Genomic DNA, 13,940 nt, shown 5'->3' on the forward strand with positions numbered 1-13,940 from the left:
TATTTATAATGCAAATGTGTGACGTCAAATCATCTTTAACCCCCCCCCCCCTTCATCACACACACACCGTCACAAAATTACGGACGGACCCCCCTCCCTCCTACGAGTGTGACGTCATTTATGGACGACCCCTAGGCTATACCATCTTTTTTTAATTACAATCTATTTTTGTCTAGACATTGACCTTCAATATAAATTGTCGAATGACTATTTCATGTAAATTTAACACTTTCGTCAACGGTTTTTTTTGTTCGGAGTAAGTGATTAACCGCAGATGTTTCGTATCACTTAATATACCCCTTCAGACGGTTAACTATGCCAGATTTTTGTAAAGGTTTAAGCCAAACACGGTATTGAATACCCACAGTGATAATGTTGGTCAACAGATATATTCACGTTCAGGAGAATTTCTTATGTTGTCACTATCTTTATAACTTAGTGAGCAGGCCAATGACTACTAATAACTACTCGATCTATTTAAGAACGTACACGCTTAGACCGAACCATTTGTAAAACGGTGTAGTGTAAACCTCTCGATGGTAAGAAAACAGAGGCTAGTCATTCATCACGCACGTCTGTAGGCCCTAGCTAACAAGCATTTACAGGTAGACTTTTTTAAAAGGATCGGCAATCGGCAACCAATTAACAGGTAAAAAAAAATCACCCCCCCCCCCCCATCATCAAAATCTTAAATTGATCTTTTTCTTTTTTTTTGTTTAGCTTAATTCTCGCTAATAAAAAGCATAGCCTAGTTGCGTTTAATTTGAACATAGCTATAATAAATGAAGCACGTGAATCTAATAGCTTGCTTGAACACAACACGTAGCCTACAACGAGATTTTGTTTAAATGCGTAAAAAGGGGTGAACCGTGTTTCATACAGTGTAGGGAAAGTTCACTTTAAAATATCGTGGAAGGGTTTGTGTGTATGCAAAGGAGGGTGGAGGGTGGGGGGACGCTAAATAAAAAAAAACAACAACACACACGGGTTAATGAGTATCAGCTCGATAAAACGGGTCGTGACAAGTAACGTCATCAAGAAATACACACTCGTATATTTTAAAATTGCGTTATACTGGGGAGGGGAGATTTTCTAAATATTTTTTATTTTATTTTTAAGTGTCAAGACATTTTTTGTAACGGTATTTGTCGGAAAGGAGAGAAAAAAAATGGGGGGGGGGGGTTGAAATCATCACGTGAAGCTATTTACTAACGAGCTTTGCTCTGCTTGTGAAGTAAGTAACGTGAAACCTATTTGTCTCACTCGTCTCATTTATAGGCCCGGCGCAGGGCAAGTGACCACTGGTCTACGATAAGCACCTATACGGCAGTGTGTAGATAAGCACACCCGTGTCTAGCGGGCTAGTTGGTGCTGAATTGTTCCTCTCGTTTGGCAGGCTGGTATGTGCTGATGTTTTTTTTCTGTTCACGTGCCATAGTGTGGACTGTGTAGTGTATCACTACCGCCCCCTCACTACAAGGAAGATTGTATGCCGGATGCTTATTGAAACCCAAACATAACGATCTTTTAGTTATCCTACCATTCATCACACCCTACCCACACCTACAAATATTCTGGTGATGCCACCATTTATCACACACTACCACATGACCAAAGCCCACACTCTCCACAATGTATATGTTTTGTTATATTTTATAGTGCCTTTATAACTTCTAAGTAAATGAAAATGTATATTTATGCAAAAAAAAACAAAAACAAACAACAACAACACTTATTTAATAACTAAAATACAAACAGATCAGTGTCTGTAAGGTTTGTGTAACGTGTTAGTTGTTTTAAAGTTAGTAGTCCACTTCTATCAACTTAATGATCCCACCCCAGATTTTGGAATTCTTTCTATAACTCATAGTTCTTTTTAAAAATACATCCAAACAAAATAACTACACACAAATAAGCAATGAATATTAAACAAATTTCAAGAGGCAAACTAAAAAGAATGTTTTGAAAGAACTTAGCTAGATAGAATCTTGTGATTATCTTCTAAAATTTTTAAAAAATATAAACAAGTATAAAAAAAAAAAATACCTGCATTGTTTAAAGGTTGCTTAATAGATGACAGTGTTTTATCAGGCAAAGGTTGGCTTGCAGCAGGTAATGGCTGACTTGCAGAGGGTGGAGGGTTGGGGGATTTTTTCAAGGGAGGGGCAGGGCGTGTGGGGGGCCCTGTGTGCTTCAGCTTCACAGTGGGGGCACTTGGAGACAGCTGGGGGGAGTTACTTTTGCTAGGAAAACTAACAGGTGAGCTGGACTGCTGAGGTGGGTAGGATGGCCGTTTTGGAACCTGGGGCCGAGGATGCTGGACTTGTGAAGGAGATGTGGGACTGGAGTTGGTAGTGTTGGTATGGGGGTTGGTCTCTGTTGCTGGGGCCTCGGGTAAATTATTCTCAGTGTTTTCACTGTGGTCAGTGATGATGTTTAAAACAGTGGAGTTGGTAGCGTTGGAAGACATTGGAAGATGGGCATGATTTGATGAGATATCTACAGGTGAGGGTGAGGGTGAGGATGTAGCATTTACATGGAGCTGACTATGTGCAGAATTTTTATTTTGAGAATTTAAATTCTTGGATCTGAATGTTGCTGGAAGAGAGAGAGATGATGAGGGTGATAAAATGTGTCGGCCAACAACTGGAGGAGGGGAGGCAGGTAGCGGAGGTGGAGCTGTAGAAAGACATTCTAGAGATTTTTCAGATTCTGAATTGGTCGATGATGTTTCTGATGATAACTTTAACTTGAGCTCCTTTAACATTGCTCTATCCATTGTACCATTTTGAGATGAATGAGGCTGGGTATTGTCTGTGTCGTGAGAGTTGGCTGAAGGTAGAGTGGGGGAGGGATGGTTAGAGTTAGATAAACTGGTGGGTTTAGGTGGAGGAGGGGGCGCGATTTTTGGTTTCGCAGCCACTGGCGGCTTTTCTGCCTGTCTGACATTTCCAGAATTTGGCCTGTAAATGTAGACAGTGGTAAGTGTTAAAACTAAAAGTAGTTATATTAACCTATCTAAAAATAGTTTCCAGCTTAATAAGTATATAAGATGGCAGTGTTGGTTAAGGTGGAATGTTTTCTGAAAACATTCAAATAAAAAGTAAGTTAACCTACACCATTTATTATATAAACACAATCATAAACTCACATTAATAAGCAAGTTAAAAACATTTGTTTACAATAGAATGAAACTCACAACAATATAGTATTTGAACTATTTGATTATAACTATATAAAAAACCTGAAATCCATTTTCAAAAGTTAGGAAGGTATATAAAACAAATTAAAAGCATGTCAAGGGTAAAATGGAAAAACAAGAAAAAAAAAGCCTGATAAATGATAAATATTATGAGCTCACCTAGTTACCATCACATTTGAAGAAGAAAAATGATTATTTGTATCTTCCTCTTTATCTATGAAATCAAAAAGATGTGATTTAATTAAGTTACAATCAAAAAGAAATATTCACACATTTGTTGCATGCTATTACTTATAAATAATGCTGCAATCTCAAAACTAGCCTTGGTGATAAAAGGTTAGTTTCCACAACTGTATCAAAACCTAAAGGCTAGGATTAGCTCAAATTATGAACAACCATACTCATGCTGACCACACTATCTGTATCCCTTTATATGCTGAGGTCAAAGAAACATGTGAACTCCACTTTCCACAGGGACACTCAGGTTCCAAAAGGGAACGTAACTACTACTATATCCATACAAGTTAAATAGAAAATTTGAATAATAAACTGTTCACCATTCATGCTTTTTTTGTTCCAAAATAACAAAACACTTTTTAAGTATCCATAAAAATCTGTATGCAATTCAGTTTTAAAATGTTTATATCTACATGTTTACTGTAGTTAAGTGTTGTCCATAATATTAGAAGATAAGGAGTCAAAGAGAAGTAGAAAACAGAGAGTAGACTGCACTAGTGCACTTCTGCACTGATAATAAATAAAAATGAAATTAGAAACAAATTTAGTGATTGCACATTGTAAGTGCCTTGGTATAGTTTAATTTTGGACTTAATGATCTGAATGTTAATAATCTTTTGAAATTTTTTTTAATCCACATATCTGTTGAACTCTCAATTATCTATATATTTAATTCTCTACATCGCCCAACCATGCGGGTCACCACGACCACGCACGGCGACTCTCTAACCCTCCTCCTGCCCCTCCCTCACTTTCCAGGCGTGCGCAAGTATCACCCGAACATTTACAATCATAGAGCTGGGTCGAATTACTGAGGGCAGATAATTTAGTTTTTAAACAATATGAAACTTAGGGGGAGGTAACAAGTTCTGCTTGATCTTTTCATTGTCATCTGTAAACTGTCGTAACTGACAGCTGCTTTCAGGGGGGGGGGGGGTGAGGGTGAGGATAATTGTCCTTCATGAGCTACTCATGAGAGTGTTTTAAAGCAAAATGTTTTCAGTTGCCGCATTAGTAGTGTCAAATTCACAAATTGTGAATTATTGAAAAGTAGAAAATAAAACAAATATTAAAAAAGCCTACATATACCAACCATGCGGGACACCACGCACGCACACCGACTCTCTAACCCACCCGAATTTACGGAATTAAAAAAAAAACCTGAATGCACTGATGAACAAAGTTTAACTTTAAGAGGCCTACGTATAAGTAAATAACTAACTAAACTACTAGACATAGGGCCTACTATTTTTTTTTATTAACACTAGGTTTAACTAACTAAAATTAATTTATTAAATAGTTTAAGTTTAATAGTAGGCCTCTAAAAGTCTAAACTCTAAAGTTGACTAAAGTTAAAAGTAGTCTAAAGTAAAGTCTGTAAGTGTAGGCTAGTAGGGCAGTGTAGTCTGAGTGTAGGGCCAGACTATCATGAGAGTATCATGACTTAAAAGTTAAATGACTATCAATTTAAAAATCAATTAAGTTTTAAAGTTAGGGAGCTGTTAAAGTAAAAACTCATACATAAACGACAAACGCAGATCTACATGAAAGATAAAGTAAAGAATAGTAGTAAAGATTAAAGTGGACTAGAGTGGAGAATAGACTAGAGAATTTTTTTTCTTTAGACTGCTTCACAGTGACACTCGACGAGTCAACAAACAACTGCTGCGGCTACTCACTGCTGATCTGTCTTACTTACTTAGATCTAGACTCTAGACTACTCAGAAATGCAAAGGTGTACCTGAAATAGATGCCATTGTAAGTTCCAATGCCTTATGCGGCTGGTAATACTGAATAATTCATAACAATCATTTCAGACCTAGATTCTAGATTTAAATCTAAACCTTTTTGGTTTGAGAACAGAATAGCTACTTTTTTCTCTAGGTGGTTGTGTGTATAAAATCAGTTCCCGATTTATTTTTCTGCTATCATTTCCGGTTTACGTGACCTCTGACCTCGATTGACAAGCCTCCCCATTGTTCCTTGTTTGAATTATTTAAAGTTTTGTTTAAACAAAATCCATGTAAAGTCTAGGCCATGGCAATAGAATCTAGATCTAGATCAGCTCACTATTTACTATTTAATGTGCGCTTTAAATGCTTCTTGAACTAGAATCTAGATCTAGATCTAGATCTATAATTTCAGCAATATGAATAGCTCTGAATCTTTAGAATAAGTAGTCAGACATTTTTAAAAGCCTAGACCAGGGGTCGGCAACCTTTTGAGACGTAGAGCCAAAAGTTACAATCTACAAAATTTCCAAATGATTAAAGAGCCACTAACATTTTTATGCACCTTTGTAGTGGAAAACATGGAACCATTGCCACGGAGCTGGCCATAGCACAGTTGTGGGGCAGGGCCTAATGCCCAGCGGCTGTCAGCTGTCCATTTACGCTCTACTCCACCTATTCTAATTTTTTTTAAAATTTTGTTTTTATAGTATAATACTTTTTGAGTTTTGAAAATAAAATAAAATAATTATTATAGAACTGGAGAGCCGCATATTAATATCAAGAGCCGCATGCTGCTCGCGAGCCGCAGGTTGCCGACCCCTGGCCTAGACCTAATAGGGGTCACCCATAAACAACGTCAAGCTTTTTGGACTTCTTCGTTCTTAATTAAGTATATGATGGAGGATTTAAACAACAAACCCAACTTCGTGTATGTACTGGACTGTGGTCTCCAGATCTGCAGGTCCCCTATATAGTTTTTCCTTGAGTGGGGTGTGTAGGGGCCAGTGTTTTGATCGCGCCTGGCTATATAATGAACATTCTTGAAGGACGTGCCCCGTATTCTCCTGGGCCTTGCTGCAAGGGCATATTTCACCACACCCAATTTTTAGTTTTTTATGCATGTACTTTTGTGGCCTGTTCTGAGTCTAAAGATTATGTATTGTTTTCGTGTCAAATTGTAATATCCATCATCTTTTTTTTTTGTAGTGTGGGTGTGTGTCAGTGTCAGACCACATTTGTGTTTTTTTGGTGCTTTTTATGATTCTTTTTATTTCTTTTGGATGTAGGGAGATTTCTGGTTGTTTTTTCCTTTCCCCCCAATTTTTGCCAGCTGGTCCGCGATCTCATTTCCTTGTATCTGGCAGTGGTCCGGGATCCACTGCAGCAAAATCATGCTGCAGGTATTTTTTAGCCTTTTAAGTGCCGTACTGAGTGATTGAGTATAGGATTCTGCTTTTTGGACGATTTTTACCTCCTCCATTCCCATCGTCACACGTCGTTTTAAATTTAGAACATAGATCTATATCTAAACTCATGACATTGAAGCTTTTCTATGCTACTACAATATTTACACTATTATGCTAATGATAGCCCGTAACAAAAAGATCTGTTCTATGAAAAAGTGCATACAAAGATTACAATTCGCTTTAAAATTATCGTCTTTCGGCTAGCTTTATAATTTTATTTACATATACATATTACAACAGCAAACAAGCTAGCAACAAAAATAATGTAACGTTCGACATGATAACTATTAATATATTTGACATTATATTCAGTTCCAGTGCCAAGCATTTTACCATGTACATTTAAAGGCCCTTCTAACATTTTTTGACGAATTTAAGTGCTGCTGGTATAAATTGTTTAGGCCCAAATAAAAATAATTTTAAAAAAAAAGTAGATTCCTCTATAGACCTAGCGAACCAATTTGTGCAGATGAAGTAGAGTTCATGTTTCTCGACCTCGGCTTATGAAGGGATAGTGTGGTCAGCACCAGTGGCGTAGCGAGGTCGGGTGTCACCCGGTGCGGCACTTAATGGTGTCACCCTCCCAGAGGCGTGGCGACCCTTCCCGGGGACAAACTTTCAAATTTTCGATTTGCACCCCCCCTCAAACTTTCAATTTGCACCCCCCCTCATACTTTTGATTTGCACCCCCCCCTCAAACTTTCGATTTGCACCCCCCTCAAGTTTTTCTCTATATATTTTGCTATTTTTTGCCTTGGTGTCACCCCCCTAAATGGTGTCACCCGGTGCGGTCCGCACCCCCTCCCCCCTCGCTACGCCCCTGGTCAGCACTATTACTATGCTATTTACTTTCCTTAACGTTAGTTAGGTACTAATAAGTGCTGGGTGGACTCAAATATTTTAATTTTTTTTTGTGTCAAAGTAAAATTGTTAATTATTTTGTGTGTGTTTTGTTTAGCAATTTAGCCTGACAAATTGTTACCACGTACAATTTCCGCTTTAAGGGGGGACAATAATGAAAATAAAGACAAGCAGAACATCTAGATTCTAGATCTATAATCTAGGTGTAACAAATTATTATTAACAATAGTAAAACTAGAGATAGAATCTAGGCTATAAATCTAGATCTATACAACTTTCAGTTACAGTCACAGTAACGTATTGACTTCTCACACAAGTTCTAATCTTAGATTTTAATTTTAGGGTTAGGGCTTTTTTTGGATTGAATTGTCTCAACTCTCAATCAAACAAAATCAAACAGTTACTTTTAGTGTCCGATAATCATAAATCTTCTTTAAAAAAGGGGTGCTGGGTTGGTTGTTAGTAGTATTGTATTCTAGACTAATTTTATGGTTAGAAATTACTAATTACTATAGTTACACTGTGACTATAGTAACTAGAGTTAGGCATATTGTAGGACCAGGGTTGGGGTTAGTTAGGGTTAGGGACAGGGTTAGCATTGACATTAGTCATTATCATTAGCCAGCAATGTGTGTATTTAGTTAACTACCAGTAACCTAACACCCCTTTTTTGAAGAAGATTCCATTATTGAACACTGGTTTAAACATTCTCCCTCTAGGCCTAACTAATTTTAAAAATAAATTAATAAATTACGAAGTGACTACTCGGAAGATTTTTCTCCCCAACGTCTCCACTTAGTCGGCAAAAGAAAGCTCTGTGCATGCGCAGTGACCTATGGCTAGGGTTAGGGCTAGAATTAAGTTAGGCTTAATAATCATTATCATAGTTTCAAGAGTAGTATAATAACATTTTTCATTGGCCAGCTAAACATTGTCAATAAGTTTTTTCAAAATTTTATTTCAGAATTAACTTTGTCAACCTCATTTAAAGCAAGCCTGTTGTCATTACCATTGAATTTTGGCATGTATGTTAAAAAAAGACGCATCTATATCAAGTTCGCATACTTTAAGTTGCAACAGCCAATACTACCAGTGATTTTGATTGTTGTACAGCTTTTACCAGCTATTACCGAGGCTAAGACTGTCAATGGAGTGTTTAATACTTTTTTGGCTCAAGCTGAGAAAGGGCAATATGTCACAACATTTGCTTTTCATGGTAAAATATTTGTTTAAAAATACCTTGTTTAGAAATTTGACCATGGTCTTAATACCAGCTTAAACGACACTTTTTATTTTTTCCAGGCCATGCTGTTTTAAACTTTACAGTAAACACAACAGGCACAGATTCAAAACTGTACCTTTTTCTATCAGATGATTGGAAAAATGCTGTCAGCGACACAAATTGTTATCGTAGGCTTAACAAAGCTAGGACTATAAGTATGTAAAAGTTAAGTCTTCAATAAATCCCTAAATACACCTTTTCATAGGTTTAAGTTTTTATGTAAAATAATTTTCCATGATGTGAGAACTTTAATAATATTTTGAACTTACTTCAGTTTAAATCTATATTTGTCACATTATTTTTATTGCTCTAATGGAATGTTAAATGGATTTTATATGATGAATTTTATATGATTCTTAATAATTTTTGTTAACATCTTTTTGTCTTCAAACGAATTTGTAAATTTACAGTGAGTATCAATCAAACAGTAGGGACTCGTCTTATCTCCCAGTTTGTCAACCCACGAATATGGCACATTGTTTATGCTGATATTTATACATGTGAACCAAACCGTCCGAACCAACCCTTGGAAACCCCTAATGTGATACAGTATACCATTCAATTGTTTAACCCTGATTCCTTAGGGAACCCAACTGAACACTTTAGTGACCAAGAAACTGGTAGGTTTCATTCATTTGGAATGTTTAAAATTTAAAGTTAGTAATGTGTATGAGAAGAATCAATTTTTATTGTGGAGTCAAATTTTACCTGATTAAATAATATTTGTGTAAAAAAATTTCTTGGAGAGAAAATAGATAAACACATTTAAAATTTTGATAGATTAATTATTAGTGAAAATCAATCCACAGGGCTTCTCAAGTTTTACCAGTTGCTGTCCCTGATTTATTTTGTTGTGGCTTGTATTGTGGCCCCACAGTTGTGGGACACCCTGAGTAAAGGGGGCCCCATGCAGCTTGTGATCCAACTACTCACCTTCTCAATGTTGTTACAGGCTATTGCAGCTTTTATTATCATTATACATTTCTACAGGCAAGTATTCTTGTGTTAACAATTAATGGTGGAGGATAAATTTTGGTTGAAAGGATGTTATTCTAATAAAATGTATATTTTTTATAGTTGATATAACTATAGCTTTTTTGTTCCACTCAGGTACTCCAAAGATGGTATAGGTTCACCTTTGATTGAGCTAATGTCAGAATGTAAGTCCATATTGCTGTTTAAAGAAATTTTTGAATCAGAAATATCCTGATTATGTGAGTTTGTTTAATCAGGAATATCCTGATTATGTGAGTTTGTGTAATCAAAATATCCTGATTATGTGAGTTTGTGTAATCAAAATATCCTGATTATGTGAGTTTGTGTAATCAAAATATCCTGATTATGTGAGTTTATTTAATCAGAATATCCTGATTATGTGAGTTTGTTTTATTTTCAACAAAATATTAGAGATTAGTGGATATCACTTTAGAAATACTTGACTTGACATACAAAAACAAAATAAACATGCTGGAAGATGAAATTTAACTAGAGATGAGTTACAAGATTTCAAGTATACCTGAATGTTTTTCATGTGCATAAAAAGACATGCTTAAGTATTGAATAATCTAGCACATTTAAAATTTACTTGAGATAGTTAAAAAAAATTCTGTTTTACTTCAGTTTTAGATATGTTGTCGCAGTTCACTATGCTCTTTATGCTGTTGAGCCTGTCACTTGGTTGGTCCTTGGCGTCAGCACACTCAGTCTGTCGGTATTTACATCTGCGCACCATCAGTCAAAACAACTCAGCTCGGGTGGTCTTTGTGCTTGGCTTAATGCAGGTTAGTTTTCTAGATCAATTTGGCTTAATGCAGGTTGGTTTTCTAGTTCAATTTGGCTTAATGCAGGTTGGTTTTCTAGTTCAATTTGGCATAGTACTGGTTGGTTTTCTAGTTCAATTTGGCATAGTACTGGTGGGTTTTCTAGTTCAATTTGGCATAGTACTGGTGGGTTTTCTAGTTCAATTTGGCATAGTACTGGTGGGTTTTCTAGTTCAATTTGGCATAGTACTGGTGGGTTTTCTAGTTCAATTTGGCATAGTACTGGAGGGTTTTCTAGTTCAATTTGGCATAGTACTGGAGGGTTTTCTAGTTCAATTTGGCATAGTACTGGTGGGTTTTCTAGTTCAATTTGGCATAGTACTGGTGGGTTTTCTAGTTCAATTTGGCATAGTACTGGTGGGTTTTCTAGTTCAATTTGGCATAGTACTGGTGGGTTTTCTAATTCAATTTGGTTTGATACTGGTGATTTTTCTAGTTAAAAAACTTTTGTTTAGATTGGATCTGTGTCATTAGTTTTCTTATTGTTTAAACATTTGTTAAGTCAAAATCTGTCATTGGTTTTCTTTTCTTCTTAAAAATAAAAAAAATTCATTTTGTTATATTAGAATCTATATTGTTAGAAACATGTCAGTATTGTAATCTCGTCTTAAATTAATATAGTATTCTTTATATAGAAAATATTTAGTAAAATGTAAATTAAATTTCAACTGCTATTTTGATTTAGGGTTTACTTTTTATGTGGGAGCAAAGTCAGGACCAGAGTAAAAGAATGTATCACGCCCAGCGCAGTTACCCAGGGATAGCACTTGTTATATTACGTATTCTTTTAGCTGGCGTGTTTGCTTTCAAATTAAGGCGCTTGATAGCCTCAGAGAGAAGCCACCTCAAACGCAAGTTTTATAGTTCATTTACTAAGGTGGGTTTTCATTGTTTTTGTTTTCCTCTGCCAATAGTGTTAAGCAATTTGAGCCTAACACTTGTAGTTTTTGTTGTAAGGTTGACGACTAACAATACTTTAATGTCATTTTTTTCTTTCTTGTAGATGTGCATGCTGTGGTTTCTTTGTTATCCAATTATCGTTTTCGCTACTCTAATTTTTCCTGAATATTTGCGGTACAAGGTAAGTGTAGCATTCTATCTATTTAATTTTAACTTTAAATTTTCGATAATTATATTTAGATATATATATATATATATATATATATATATATTAATAAGTTGATTTTATGATATAATTTCTCAGTAATTTTTTAATATTGCTTAAAATAGTTTCTATTACAAAGAATTGAGTTTTGATTGCAGACAATTTTTTTCTGCAGCTTATTACCATGGGAGTATTGATTTGTCAATCCGTGGCTGGCGTTTTACTCTACCGCCTCTTCCTGTCTCGAAGCTTATATTGGGAAGTCTCGGCCTTGTCTAGTTCTCTCCCTTTTAGGTTTGGTCCAAAACTGGATCTGAAATTTTATTCCTGACCTCACATTTTTTGGTAGTTGTGAATTAAGTATTCAGGTTTAACAATTTAATTAGAACTCCTCTGAAATTAAAAGTAGATATGTCATACAAAGTTCATAAAGTAGATATGTCAGCAGTATTTTTGTGACATACATGATATTCTGTACATTTGTCTTAGCATGCAACAAAAGATATACCAGATACATTTATATGAACAATAAGGGATAAAAATTATTGCAGTTTATATTATTGTAAAAATAAAGTCAATTTAAAATATTTTGTAGTAATGTTTGTCACTTTTATTTTAACTTTTGAGACGTATTTTTATGAAGTTTTGAAATAACTATATTAAATGGGCATTTTAAATTTAAAATTACATTATATGGTTACTACAAATGATGGGAGGTTAATACATTTTGTTTTTTCAGGATACAATACTATTTTAGCTCTCTATGTAATACTGTCACATTTATGTAGATGAAATTGTCATGAATAGGCATTTCTTACTCACAGTTTGAAATGTTATTGCTTTATAAGATTCTGTGAATCTCGTTTTTATTTTTGATATTTCTGTTGACAGAAACATGTAAATTTTTTAATGAAATGGTTTTTGTATATTATCTTTATTGAAGCGTTTTAAAACCCAAGGGGTTTAAATACCTCGTGTCTACAACCAATGGGATCTGGTCTCGTAAAAATTTGGGCACTGAAAGAAACTGCTAAAATATTCGGAATGTCATATCAATGGGTAGTGGACTTTAAAATTTTTTAAAATTAGTATTTTGCTTGATTACTTCCCTTGCATCCCTTCTGTGAGTGATGTAATGGAACTCAGTAGAGGTAGAATTTACACACGATTTTAAAACTAGAATAATTCAATTTGTAGACAAAACTTGGTGTAACACAAACATCAACTGCAGCTTCAGTACTTTGATAATCATTTAATTTGTATAACAAATACTCTGTGTAAACTGTGAGCAAAATCATAGCTGTCAATGTTATATGCTATGTCAGCTATGTCGCTGAAGTTTTATATATTACAATATGTATTAAAATCTAACATTATAAAGAAATTTTATGAATTGAAGAAGTATAATGTTATGATATAAAATTGTTTAAAAATGGCAAACTTGAATCTCAGTATAACCTGTATGTTTGCTGTTTAAGTTTGTGTTATATTGCATTATATGATTTCATATATTGGTCTGTTTTTGTAACAAATTTAAGTTTTACTTATAAAAAAATATAACTATTTTAAAAACTTGCACAATTTAAGGTTATGGTTGTTAACATATAGGCCAATAATTCTTCTTCTTGAACTCTGTGGTAATAATTTTTGTTTCTGTTGTCTGAAACTTCTGCCTTTAAAAATGTTTGAAAACTCTGACAACTAACTTAATACTTTAATTGTGTTCAATATTTCCAATGACTAATTCATAAATGGAGCTGTTTTGTATATTTTTTGCTTTTTAAAAAAATACAATTTTTGATTTGTTTTCATTGTATTTTAAACTTAAGACGACAGCATTTTTTTATTCTTCAACAAACCAAATATTGAAGTAACATTATTTATAATTATGATTATTTAAAAAATATATGAGCTTGAATGTTCTTCCATTAGACTATCTGATCTAAAAAATTTTGTAGTAAAAAATATCTTATAAATACTAAAACACCTATTTATAACTAAACTGCACTATGTTCTCTAGCTAAATAATAAAGACATTTATATTTTTACAAATGTTGCAGTCATCTAATGAATAACTTTGTTTTCCCCTCTTTGAAAGTGCCTTTTAGTGTTGTGTTAAATACATATTAAGCTTTAAAAGCACAGCTTGGTTTCATTGTCTACTAACAATATGTTTGATGTGGATAAATGTTATCTTTAAGTATGGTAAACACGAACTGGTTAGTGATGTTAGT

At 34.5% G+C, this 13,940-nt stretch overlaps 2 protein-coding genes across 3 annotated transcripts in view; one reads left to right on the plus strand and one right to left on the minus strand.

Moving 5' to 3' along the window:
- Positions 1-5,455, minus strand: part of LOC131951356 (FYVE, RhoGEF and PH domain-containing protein 6) — a 19,997-nt gene extending 14,542 nt beyond the window's left edge. For both annotated transcript variants that reach the window (XM_059313732.1, XM_059313731.1), the window contains exons 1-3: positions 5,181-5,455; positions 3,362-3,416; positions 2,047-2,963 (exon numbers count right to left, since the gene is read on the minus strand). In XM_059313732.1, the coding sequence (XP_059169715.1) occupies positions 2,047-2,963; positions 3,362-3,416; positions 5,181-5,196 (988 nt within the window). In that variant the 5' untranslated portion in view covers positions 5,197-5,455. The remainder of the gene's footprint in view (positions 1-2,046; positions 2,964-3,361; positions 3,417-5,180) is intronic.
- Positions 5,456-7,645: 2,190 nt separating this feature from the next.
- On the plus strand, positions 7,646-13,133 carry LOC131951331 (integral membrane protein GPR180-like). Its single transcript, XM_059313690.1, has 10 exons — positions 7,646-7,702; positions 8,464-8,715; positions 8,802-8,936; positions 9,192-9,401; positions 9,591-9,771; positions 9,892-9,941; positions 10,402-10,562; positions 11,287-11,478; positions 11,605-11,682; positions 11,882-13,133. The coding sequence occupies exons 2-10, from the start codon at positions 8,523-8,525 to the stop codon at positions 12,035-12,037; spliced, it is 1,356 nt and encodes a 451-aa protein (XP_059169673.1). The 5' UTR covers positions 7,646-7,702; positions 8,464-8,522; the 3' UTR covers positions 12,038-13,133.
- The last annotated feature ends 807 nt before the right edge of the window (positions 13,134-13,940 follow it).

This window comes from Physella acuta, unplaced genomic scaffold (assembly GCF_028476545.2).
Source record: "Physella acuta isolate Inbredline_101_S28 unplaced genomic scaffold, ASM2847654v3 ptg000808l, whole genome shotgun sequence".
Classification (NCBI taxonomy): domain Eukaryota; kingdom Metazoa; phylum Mollusca; class Gastropoda; family Physidae; genus Physella; species Physella acuta.

Coding starts and splice junctions, on each gene's coding strand:
- LOC131951331 (XM_059313690.1), top strand. CDS start 8,523: ATGTATGTTAAAAAAAGACGCATCTATATCAAGTTCGCATACTTTAAG. Junction 11,479..11,604: donor TTTATAGTTCATTTACTAAG/GTGGGTTTTCAT, acceptor TCTTTCTTGTAG/ATGTGCATGCTGTGGTTTCT. Junction 11,683..11,881: donor CTGAATATTTGCGGTACAAG/GTAAGTGTAGCA, acceptor TTTTTTCTGCAG/CTTATTACCATGGGAGTATT.